General features: G+C 44.1%; 1 protein-coding gene across 14 annotated transcripts in view; it reads left to right on the top strand.

Annotated features, from left to right (window-relative positions):
- The first annotated feature begins 2,532 nt into the window (after positions 1 to 2,532).
- Positions 2,533 to 12,508, top strand: part of BIN1 (bridging integrator 1) — a 92,379-nt gene continuing 82,403 nt past the window's right edge. For 3 of the 14 annotated variants that reach the window (XM_030277255.4, XM_072932033.1, XM_030277246.4), the window contains exon 1: positions 2,538 to 2,868. In XM_030277255.4, the coding sequence (XP_030133115.1) occupies positions 2,785 to 2,868 (84 nt within the window). In that variant the 5' untranslated portion in view covers positions 2,538 to 2,784. Of the gene's footprint in view, positions 2,869 to 12,508 lie in introns of all 14 variants that reach the window. The other 11 variants (XM_030277260.4, XM_030277250.4, XM_030277252.4 and 8 more) reach the window with 8 other exon arrangements.

The following is a 12,508-nucleotide window of genomic DNA, read 5'->3' as shown; positions in this document are numbered from 1 at the left end:
CCCCTCAAAACCAGTTCCACTGAAGAAAAGACCTAAGCAGGAGAAGCAAATATATGAGGTAGGGTGGAGAGGAATGTGTTCTGACCCTGAAACATCTGCTCTTTTAAACGTGATCTTACAAATGCTTAACCACATGTGCATCTTTCAACCTTAAAAGCTCAGCTAAGGCGGAGGAGGTGGGGGTGAGAGAAAAATTACAGATGATACCCAAGAAGAAAGGTAATATGAAAATAACTAGTAAGGCTGAAATTATGGAAAAAATCAGATGCATTTGGGACAAATACTACAGAAATCTAATACTAAATCAATAGTAAATGCTAATCATACAGCTAGATGAATAATAAATGTAAAACCAAGAAGGAATTGAATAAATTTGCAGTTTGCAGTACAGATTGGCATCATGGGTAGTCACACACAGAGTACGTCCAGTATCACTGCAGTTTTCTTGCACACAACTGCAACATGTGCCCTAGTATTTTATTAAATGGGAATAGTATGTCTACTAACATAATTGAAGTATACTATGGATTTAAACTAGATTCTGAATGAAGGTTTTGTCATTAAAAAAAGTCATTGTCAAAACACGCAAGAAATGCAGGGGCACTGTTTCATGAAGCCTTACAAAGAGATGTTGACAGCTTCTCTGCTCACAGTTTCTAAGGGCTCTGGCAAGACAATTGTTTTTATTTTTATTTTCTGTTCTAAATGAACAGAAATAGTACTGAAGCAGAAATGGGAAAAAATAAATTACATATATGTTGGAAGACCTGGCCTAGCTCTCTTAAGTTATCACCTTCAACATTTATCTGTTGCTTTACATTGCAGTAGTGTGTGCTACACTATTCCTGTGTGTGTGAAACTGAAGATAACAATCTTCATCTAGAAAAATAATGACTGTGTGAAATGGTCTGGGGGCACATGGAGGTTTCGGGCCCATCATTGAATTAAAATAGATGTTTCCATCTTAAATAAAGGTAAATGTATTGGTAAATGTTATACATCTCAATTTCCTGCAGAGCACTGGATTGGTTGGTACTGTACTGGGTACTGAGGGCACATGGTCCCAAGCTCCCACAAAGAACTGGGATGAGTGTGCAGAAGCAGGATAGGAAGGAAGGAAGGAAGGAAGCTTCCCCTCCACTCTCCCAGGCGCTGGTGTGTGGTACTGAGGGAAGGCTGGGGGCTGAGTATTAGGATGTGAATAACAGCACTGAGGTGGCTTCCTGTATTCCAGGAAACAGAACTCTGTCCTGACGTGTAAAGGAATAAAGTTTCACAAAAGGTATTTGCCCAGTAGATTTAGCAAAGCAAAACCAAAGCCAGGTGGCCCAGAAGGCCAATAGCATCAGAAATGGAATCAGTGTGGCCACCAGCACCCAGGCAGTGATCATCTCCCTGTACCTGGCACTGGTGAGGGCACACCCCAAATCCTGTGTTCCGTTTTGTGGGCACACAATTCAGGAAAGACATTGAAGTGCTGGAGTGGGTCCACAGAAGGGGAATAAAGCTAGTGAAAGGTCGGGAGCACAAGTCCCATGAGGAACAGCTGAGGGAGCTGGAAGGATTCAGCCTGGAGGAAAGGAGTGTCAGGGGAGACCTCATAATGTAGGCACACAGTTTGGGGTGATTGGGGTGGGGCTGTGGCCCAGCCTCACCCCAGTGGGCTCAGCTGTGAGAAGCAGGAGAGCAGCACTGACAGCAATGAGCCATGGAGTGCCCAGGGGAACTGACCAACCACCAAAGGGAACAGAGGGCACACAGGTGCAATGCATGTAAGATGAAGAATATAAAACATTGGGCTAAAGAACAAGAAGGGAAGATACTCAAAGCCTTCTGATGAGGTAAAGTATTACTCTGTATGGGTTGAAGCCTTCTGAAATTGTATGGTGATACTCTGTGTATTGTGGTTGTCTCAACTGCAAGGTTGTCATTCTCTGTACTCACCTGAAAAAAAATTGTAGTAAGGTGGAGGTTGTTCTCTTTTCCCAGGTAACACTTGACAGAACTAGCAGAAATGGCTTCAGGATGTGCTGTAGGAGGTTTAGATTGGATATTGGGGAAAATTTCTTCACTGAAATGGTGGTCAGGCATTAGAATATGCTGCCCAGGGATATGGCAAAATCACAATCCCTAGAAGTGTTCAAAGAGTGGGGGAATGTGGTATTTAGGGGTATGGTTTACTGGTGAACACAATGATGCCGAGATAACGGTTGGACTTAATTATATGAGAGGGCTTTTCCAGCCTTAATAATTGTATGATTAAAGGTTGGACTCTGAAATTTCATGTCACCTTTTACAATCAGGGGTTTATTCACTTCTAGATGCCCTTCCTTAAGGAATTAAACTTGTCAAGATCCAAGAGTAATGTTGTGCTTGTGAAGATCCAGGAGTAATCTGAGACGTTCCTTTGTCCTATGGATTTGAACAATCAGCGATAACAACTAGTGGTACAGATCTCTTAAAACAAGAGCGTCGCTTTGCTGCGGGATGAAAGACGGCAGCAAACTCATTCCACCACCTAAGATTAATCCCTTGCGATGCTTCCCAGGCGTTTCCCACCCTGTTGGCTTCCTCTGGGACAGGCGGCGGCAGGGAGCTGCAGGAGGCAGGGTGGGGGAAATCCGTCCAAAACCTGCCCCCATCGCTGTCCCTTTAAGGCAGCGCTATCCCTTTAAAAGGCGGCGGGCGGGCGGCGGTGACGGCCGGGGCCATCGCCTGCCCGCCGGGTTTTCCCCCCCTTCCTGCCGCTCCGCCGCTCGCAGCCCGTTAAAAAGAGGAGGCAAGATGGCCGAGCTGGGCAGCAAGGGGGTCACAGCCGGGAAAATCGCCAGCAACGTCCAGAAGAAGCTGACCCGGGCGCAGGAGAAGGTAGGGGAGAAGGGCGGCATCCCCGGGATGCGGGGCTGGCAGCGGGGGACGCGGGTACCGGGGATGACAGCCCTGCCCGGAGCAGGGATGCGCCTGGCGGTGGGCGCTTGCGGGGGGTGGCAGCTGCCTTCCCTGCCTGCGGAACTGGGGCCCCTGTGCATCCTGAGCATGCCGAGGATCCCTGTCGGAGCCGTGCGGGTTCCCCGTCCGCCTGCGGAAACATGGCATCGGCTCGGCCCGGAGCGCCGGGGAGCACGGAGCGCCGCACGCTCCTGTCGGATCCGCGGGTGCTTATTGTTTCAACACGAGGAGACCTTTCCTTGTGGCTTTTAGGTCGTGCTTTATGCAGCATTTTCGACAGCGGTTCTGTGTTTTGCCATAGCGCTAAATGCGTAACCTCAAAGATGGTGAGGGAAAGGAGATGGATCCTTGCCCCTTATCTTCCAGCAGCATCGCGTGATAGTCGCTGCTTGCTGTACTGACCTTGAACTCCTCATTTTGGAATGGTGGCTCCGCCGAAGCCATACGGCCTTTAAAGATTGTGCCGATCTGCTGAGAGGGGGGGATTTTTGAATCCCGGGAGCCCTTTCGCTGCTCTCCGCCCACCCGTGTGCCAGCAGAAGGTGCCAGGAACATGCAATGGATACTTTTCCTGTTCATCTCTCTGGCATGCCGCATCTGATGCCAGATGCCAGCTCTGTGTAGGGATTATCGGGCGTTTTACGCAGGGACATTGATCAGCTGCTTTTAATGCAGGCACGCTCGTCTTGGTTTTCAGTGGTTTGCTGTGAGATGACATTGACTGAATAAGGACTGGTGCATCTCGGAGGGAGGGCGGGCGAGCAGGTCTGCCCACTGCTGCTCGTGTTCCCTGGGAGTTATCTTTAGCAGCTAGATTTAATCTAGGAGAGTTGGGATTAAATGCGGTGCTAGCCTGAGCCTTGCACCGATCTCTGACACCGCTCAGAAACGCTGCTGGGTCAGAATGGCAGCACAAACCACTTGGATTTGATGCTGCCCATGCTACATCCACTACTTTTAGCTCATTTGCTGAGACCAGGAGCATCCCTTGAACATGTCTGACTGCTTGTAAAAAACCCCAGTGATCCAGTATGGATCATACCAGATCCAGTATGGAACTGCAGCAGCAAGGTCCTGGCTTCACTCTGTACATAAGAGTGAGCATGGCCACATCTGTGGTTTTCTTTATTCTACTGTTCTTCCAGAGGGGACAGGCCAGGGAATCTGGTCCACCTTGAACTCATCACAGATGCTAAACTTCATTCTGTGTTAGCCACCAGATGGCAACCATATTTGTAGTTAATATTGGGGCTGGTGGTAGAGGCTGAGCTCCTGGGGCTGCTGATGGAGTTATTGTATTTAGCAGCTTGGAACCAAGTGTGTCCTGCCAAGCCCTGCCCTGTCTCTTATCGAATATACACAGGTTCTTTTCCTAGGAAGGATTTTCCACAGATTTCTGTCAACTGTTGATCTAGTTCACTTCCTTGCTCACGCCCTGGTGGTGCTTAGGGACATGGGAATGACAATAATAATCGAGAGTTAGCTGTGTATTGCAGGCGATTTGCACGGTCTGAAAGCAGTTGTTTTTTTGGGAAAAAACGATTTTTTTGGGAAAAAGCAATTTGCACGATCTGAAAACAGTTGTCTCTTTGGGAAGAGAAAAGCACAGCTTGGTTTCCTCTAAGGAGGAAAGGAAAACAACTCAAAGCACTTGCTAACGCAAATTTTAGACCCTTCAGCTGTTGTTACCCTGATGCAAACAGTACAACTTTAATCTCTGGGCTCTCAGAAAAAGTAAAAAAAAAGGCATTGCTTGCTTTGTCATCTGACATACCTCTTCATACTGCTACAGGATTGTTTGTAACAATTCTTCTTTTGTGAAGCATTCAGTATTTTACCCATAAAGGACAGACTTTCACTGAGGAATATAAGTTAGTGTTAACTTTCAAGTTGTGAGGAGATACAGCTGAATATGAAGTGATGTTGAAGCACCAGTGGTTATGGCACTCTACACTTGTGGAATTTAGTTATAAACTGAGACACTGTTTAGCAGGAAGGGTCAGGAGATAAGGACGAGGTGTTAAATAATAAAAGGTAAGCAGAAGTGTGCAGAGGTGGATCTGATAATAACTTAAAAATGGGTTAGGTTTTCGTGAATATATTTTGACTAGCGTTGAACTTCTCCTTTTTGAGGCTTAAACAAGCTGAATGTTCCTTTTCCATATCGTATTTTGATTTGGATCAAGGATAAAAAAGTTTTTCCCTTGAGAATATCTTTCTCTCAGCTCAAGCCCTGAGGCTTTGACCTCAGCAGTTTTCTTCCCGGTGAATTTCAGCCTTGTGCTAAGCAAAGAATGATGTCTTTTTGTTCAGTGCAGAATTCACACTGAAACACTGTACACATCCTTTTTTCCCCTTCTGAGATGCCTATTATGTAAACTATGTAAGATATTCCTTCAGAAGTGCTATTTGTTTTGAGCCTTTCAGCAAAACTGTTGGCTATTTTTGGAAGACACTTGGGCAATTCCACAGGAAATAAACGATGAAATGGACGACTGTGCTTTTTACAAATGGAATGCTTTTTAAACCCTTTTAACCTCCATCTCTACTCAGAGGTAGCCTCAATTACAATACTTGTCAGGAACTTGCCAGTTGTCCAGTAAATGTATCAAATAATTTGATGCTGCTATCCAGAGGAACACACCAGAAGGAACTCGTGCAACTGTTTCTAACTCATATCGCCTTTTTCAACTAAGAAGGATATTTTGATTGGAAATCCTGATCTATTCCTCCTAAATTTAGCTGAAGGATTTTTAGACTGAAATGTTGAGCTCTGGACTTTTCATAATTCTAAACTTCTTAATTATGAGTAAAAATGTAATGCCCCCTATGTCATGGTGTCTTAGAGGGAACCTAGTGTTTGCAGCTCTTTAAAACTTTACCAGTGAGGCTATGAAGTTTTTTTTCTTTGTCTGTAATCAATTATTTTGGTTAAAGTTTGTGTTTTAACACCATTTAAAATTTTAAAAATCTCCTGTTTTCTTCTAATAATGTCCTGTTTCTGCATGTGTCTACCTGCATGTTTCTGCTTTGAACAAATTCAAACAGCATCTTGGTGGCTTGGTGCTATCCTGGGGTGAGGGTGACTCCTCTGTGAGGTTCCAGCCGGGAGCTGAGCTTGGGGAGCAAATGACTTGGGGTTTAGCAGCTTGGCTGGCAGTGAGGGTCCTTGTCAGAGGATCAGGCTCTTCACTTTCCTTCTGCATGTTAGGCAGAGGTTCAGCATGTAAAGATTTTATTTGCTTTATTTTTTTATTGTTTATTTTATTTATTAATTTTGTTTTTTTAATTTGCTTTATTGTTTTATTGATAACAGTCTGAGGAGATGAACTGTAAAGCTGACATCAAAAAGAAAGATTTTTTTTTTTCCCCCCCTTGGGAACTTTTTTGTGTGGAGAGGTGTAGAAATGAATGAACTTATTTTTGCTTAAACTGAGTGCAGGAAGTTCTTATCCTATAGTAGTGGTGGTCTCGCTCGCTTTTTGTTACAAAGCTGGGCAGAATGAGGAGTCTGTGTTCTGTGATGTGAACACTGTTGTATTTTGTCATGGCTTTCTTCTGATGTACCAACAAACCAAGGCACGCCCTTTTCCCCTTTTCCATCCCTAACCAAAGGGGAAGGTTTTGTTTTCCACGTGGGACTTGGCAAAGTTTAATTGGGAAATCCAAGTTCCCTTGTGTTAGGGGCTCACATTTAGGGCATAGACTGCCGTCTATGGTCACAGACTCTGGCTTGCCGTGTTGCTGTGAAATGTCACTTCTGTTTTCTGTTTGTGGCTGTGTTAATTCCACCGATGGTTACCCACATGTGTTTGGAGTTTTCCCGGTTAAACCATCGGTCAGAGCAAAGTTCTGCTCTCCTCTGGCTGCACAGTCCAAGGAGGCTGGGCTGTAGTCTTGGTCTCGCAGATGGTGGTTTGGGTGGAACTGGGTTTACAGGAGGCATGGTTTGCATTTTGAGTTTGCCCTGATAAGACATTTTTCCTCCTTCTAAGTCAAGCTCCAATAGGTGGAGCATTGCAGGAGAAAAGACCTGGAATAAAATTTCAGCCTTGTTGAAGCAGGTGAGAGTTCATATTAATGAGCAGTATCCAAGGACCTTAAAGCAAATTTAAATACAGCTGTTATCAGGATTCACCTGGCAGAGGCTCCCAGCTCTGTAGAAACTGCTGGTAGGGAGGGAGTCTTTCTATAAAAATGGTAGATGCGGAAAGCTCTTATTGAGAAGCAATACATCTACCTACTTGAGAGAAGTTCCTTATTGGTTTTCCTTCAGGATTCTTCTGTCTCTGCAAAGCTTCCACAGTATTTCATACCTTTGCATCAGGTAGGATGGTGTGGTGGCAGTCTGCCTTGTTGTGCCAGTGAAGAACAAACAGCCTGAAGAGCTACGAGTATTGTTTGCTTACTGATCTGGCAGGAAAATTGACTTTTTTTTTTTTTTTCTTTTTTTTTCCCTGGGGGACTCCCCAGATAACAAAGACAGAGCATTTTACTTTGTCTGTTAGCTTGGTTTAAGAATGCAGAGTTTAGGGAATGGGTAGAGTCTCAAAGGTACTTCATGCCTAAAGGTTGCTGGAAAACAGGCACTGGATACAGCAGGAAGAGCTGAATTAATGCCCCTAATGTTCAGATGATTCCAGTATGAGCTCAGACTGTATTACTGGTATCAGATAATCTACATGGTACAGGGAGGAGGTGAAATAGGAAACCAGGCTCCACATGTCTCTGTGCCCATGGAATGGTTTGATTGGCAGGGTGCTTAGAGTGCTGCACTGAAGGTGCCCTTCTGTCTGGCTATTGGCAACAGATTTCTTATATGAAGCAGAATCTCATGGATGGATGGATGAATTTTCTGATTGGAAAAGGCACAACCCTATTCCTTGTCATTTTATCTTCCCTGGAAGTTCTTGTCTTGCAAACAGTCCTCTTGAGTGCAGCTCTTGTGAGATCAGGTCTATGAACCAGGATCTGGAAGATCTCTTTTCTCTGTGGACTTTTAAAGAAGCTCTAGGTCATACAGAGTGTTATGACCTCATCTCTCAGGGGGTGACATCAAAGCTTGTCTGGCCTCTCCCTCCATCCTGCGTGCTCTTAGGCAAGGTTTGTATTTCCAGGCACAGATGTTTGGTTTTTTTCCAGCATCATGATTGCTCTTCACATGTGGTTAGCAAATGACACGGCTGTAGCCAAGCCATTGGGAAAGCTGGGTGCAGCCTGAGATGTTCAGCATCTAACTGGACCGGGGCCTTTGGGAATAACACAAGTTTTCCTTGGTTTGTGACTCTTTAGATAGAGACACAAGACCCTATTTCTTGGGATCAAATGTAAAATAAAGCTCTGGTTCTAGAAACATTTGGAATGACAAGAGGGTCCCTTAGGTTAACAGGTACTAGAGTGGCTGTTTTTTTCTGCTGTTAGGATGGTGACCAGACACCTGAGCTGCCTGTCGTGCGAGTTCTGCAACTTTGCAAGGATCATCTTACAGTCCTGGCTGTCTACCTGCACACAGAAGGGTCAGCCTGTCTTCCCAGAAGTTCTGTGCTGGCAATCTGACATGATCACAAAGCCAGACTCAACTTGCCAAGCAGAACAGGCAGGTCTGTCACCCTGAACTGGCCACACCTCAGCCCCCTAAGTGACATATTCAGGGTGTGCAGACTTGCATGTAAGACTGTGTTAATGTTGACCAGGAGACTGTGCATTTTCTACCCCAGAGCAATGGGGTAGAGAACATTAGAGATGGGAACGAACATTAAAAGATGAATAAAGCTTCCTTGGAGCATTGCTGGCAGGTAGAGTTGTGCAAAAAGGTCCATTCTGACTTCGGGCTGTGTTTTAGCCTTCTCTTGAGGGCTATATTTGGGGTTCTCCAGCAACTGCAATATTGAATGCATGAGTGCCAGCAAACCTGTACCATGCTGGCATCCCTACTACTGAGCTAAAAGGGGACATCTCTCACAGGAAGGGGTTGGGGGAGAAAATGAAGTAATTTCCATTTTTTCGCCAGTCTAAATCAATTTTAAATATGGTAATAGTTGAGTACTTAATACTGTCAGAACAGGAGAGAGGAACCTCTGCAAATTTGCCTGAGCTATTGGCAGTGGTACAAGGGATGAATAAATCATGTCAGGTGCCTTTTCAGCAGGTGCTGGTGGACCTCAGACTTTTCAGGTTCCCCTGGGCACTTTTCTAGCCTCTGAAGCCGTTTAATCTTCACAAAGCTGGCAAGTACTGCAGGGTAGGTTCTACCCTGCATTCCTGGAGAAAAACTTGAAGTGCATTTATTAGCAGAAATAAGATTGATGAGGTGGGTTTTTTTTTGTTTTGTTTTGGTTTTTTTTTTGGATTATATTTTCATCATGCCAACTTGCTTGCATAATTTTGTTTCTTAGCTGCTACTCAGAAAGTACCTCTCTGTAGATTTGTAGTTCTCTTTAGATTTGTGATCTGAAGGAGCAGAAGGGAATAGAAATTCTTCAACCTGCTGAACTTGTACCAGTTGTTTAATTTATTTTCTCTCTCTCTTTTTTTTTTTTTCTTCCCCTGGGTTTCCCCTTTATTATGGTGGGAGCTTGCATTCAGGAAGGGTTTGCCAGAGCGGGGAGTTGAATTTTGTGTCAAACTTGGAACCCAGAACTTGGGGCATTGACAGACCTGGACAGAGGTCCCACAGAATCACTATGAAGCAGCTTTATGAAATGAGAAATAGGTACTGTGTTTGCTCAGATCTCTGCTAGTACATATATGCAGCATAGAATTTTTTCTACTGTTTATGCTGGTTTGGAATGAGCTTTACTCAGACCTGTGTCTGGGAGGTTGAAGTTTCTGAAAGTCAGCATTTCCACAGAAGTGCTGTTGGAGAGTCCTGAAAGCCAGACAGTGTTGCCTTTCTTTCTGTCCCATTCTTTACAAGAAAGAAGTAGTCTGGGTGGCTCTGTGTTCTTAATATAGGCTGCCAGGCAGGATGGAGAGTGTAAACTTCACCAATAAGGAGAAAGTAGTGCTTAACAGCAACTAATCCCTCTGTGAAAACCGTGGGCTGTATTTAATCTCTTGATATGTGGAAGTGCTGCCCTCTCTGCAAGGATTTGACAGGCAATTTCAGAAAGCTGGTAACCTGTTCTGAAATTCTTTATTTTTTGGTAATTCTGCATTGATTGTATTTGGTTTGTTTATTTTAAATAAGTTTAGAACTTTTTGTTAAACTTGGTTTAAGAGTCACATTAGTTTCTCAGTCCTTTTCCAAGTTAGCTCTTCAGGAGGGAGATTAGGAGTTGATACAGCTGAAGTGCAAACATTTTTCACTGGGCAATTGCTAATACTCTGCTTTGGAACTGTATTAGACACAGCTGAATGCTTGTTTGCCAGCAGGGATGGAAAAGGCACTTCAATGGTACAGAAACTACAGTATTTGAAAACACAGCTAAAAGTGTTTACACTTTTTTTTTTTCTTTTTCCTTTATACTACTTGGCTTGATTGCACATTTTATCAGGCCAGGAACAATAATGTGTGACTTAACCAACTCAGAACTCAGCTGGATGGTATTTGCAGAGTGAAATAGCAATTCTTCCCATTGGATTTACTTGGAATGGTGCCAACAACAGATGTAAATTTATACCAAGGAGGTACAAAGGCTGACATCTGAGGAAAATGTAGATCTCTGCATCTCTTTATTTAACAGATATGCTGCTCTTGTAACTCTCCAGTACCCTTGTAGGTGAAGTTAACCATTCCTGTAAGTTGTTATAACTACTGAAGTCTTGATCCTGCCGGCTCTGTGAGTCCTGAGTGTGGAAGGACCAACCTTATTTCCTTATTCCTGCTTCTACAGTCATTGTGGGGAAAAAATGGGGAAAACCTTGAATGGGGGAGAAAAAAAAGAGTATGCTTTAAAAAATGCAGGAAATTCCTGTCTTGGAATTTGAACATTCAGCTCATTAATTTCGAATTTTTAGGCAGTAAAGTGTTGTCTTGGAGAGCTGCTGTCTGTCCCCACTGTGGGTGCAACATGACCCCCTGGTCCAAGTGTTGAGTCTGTGTCATGAGGCACAGCAGGGGTTTGAGTAATTGGACTGAGGGACAGCATATTTCAAAAGTTGCTTGAAAATATGTTTTTGGAAAACTTCTGTTGAGAGAGATGGTAGCTTCCATAAGACAAAAAGTGCTCAAGGAGAGTGTAAAATCATTCAGACAGGAAATGTACTTGGATTCTGACTGAAACACTCCTTAAAGTGCAGTTTCCTCAGCAGAGGAGTGAAATGGCCATTCTTCAGGGTATTGAACTGACCTCTGCAGTAGAAGAATACTAGTGATTTTCTTTTTTGGGTCTGTTTAGACTGGACAACCATTGTAAAAGGCCAAGCTTAATTGTGTGTTAATAAACTAAAGCTATTAAAAGGATGTACTCACTCTGATAGTGTTTCCTACATCATGCATGCAGTCAGCATGATCATTTGTTAGTATCTGCAGTGTGATTGCATTATGTTTTGCCAAACAAGGCCATTCCCTATTCTGAAACAATTCCAATATAAATATTGGACAGTCGCAGTTAATAAAGATGATTCTGGTTTGTTTCTGTAAAAGTGTATTCCAAAAGACTTAAAAGGGTTTTCACATATTTTTGCAGGAGTTTGGTATGAATTGTCTTGTAGGCAAAGGTTCAGACTGTTTTTGAGCAGTAAAATTCTTGTGAAAATAGCAGAAGAAAGTGGAAAAAGAGATTGTCTTTCTTTGGAGAGGAAGAACAGTTGATGTGCAGGGCTGGGACAGCAGGGTTTTGACACCTGACTGTGGTGGGAGTCAGAAAGTCAGGGGGTTGACGTGATCCATCAATCACTGAGCTCTGGAATGGTGTGCTGCACCCAATTCTCATGGTCTGGGACTTCTCTGTGAATGGATATCAGTCACTTGCCAGACTAGAGCTTTTTGCCAAGCTGGAGAGCTGGAGGCTTTTGCTCTCCTTATTCCATGACCTTTGGTGGCCATAAATAATTCAGGGAGGAAGTGTGCTGGATGCCCTTACCATAAGGCTGTGGATGTAGTAGGTTAAAAGAGCTGCTTTGTCATGCTGGATGAAGGTGACTTGGAGCTGGGGTGTTTCAGCTGGAATGTCTCCTGAGCTGGCAGTCCCAAGTCACCAGTTGGGGCTTTCATTTTTGAGGAGGCTCTTTGGTGAGTACTTTGTGGTGATTTTCCTCTCCAAAACCAGTGTGGTGGTCCAGATTCTTAACAAGTGCTCTGGCAAAGGAGCTGATGGACTTAACACTCATTCACAGCCCGAGGACTTGCCCTGTCAAGCCTGGTTCTCTAATGTGCTGTTCCTTGCCCTTCAGCTCTGCTGAAGGAAAAGCAATCCTGTTGGGTGAAAAGGAGAAGAGCTGTGCAAAAGCTACTAGGGAAGAGCCAAGAGCTGATCATCTGTTGATCCATATGTTCACACTTTGATGGGACAAACCATATTCTGTAACTCAGCCTGGCTCTGGAGGGCACTGTTCCTAAATCCCCCATGGCTGTTCCCTTGCAGCTATCACCTTCCAGCTCAGAGAATGGCAAAAG

This window comes from Taeniopygia guttata, chromosome 7 (genome assembly GCF_048771995.1).
Source record: "Taeniopygia guttata chromosome 7, bTaeGut7.mat, whole genome shotgun sequence".
NCBI lineage: Eukaryota > Metazoa > Chordata > Aves > Passeriformes > Estrildidae > Taeniopygia > Taeniopygia guttata.
Note: the sequence above shows the minus strand (reverse complement) of the source record. Positions and strands in the feature narration are given on the sequence as shown.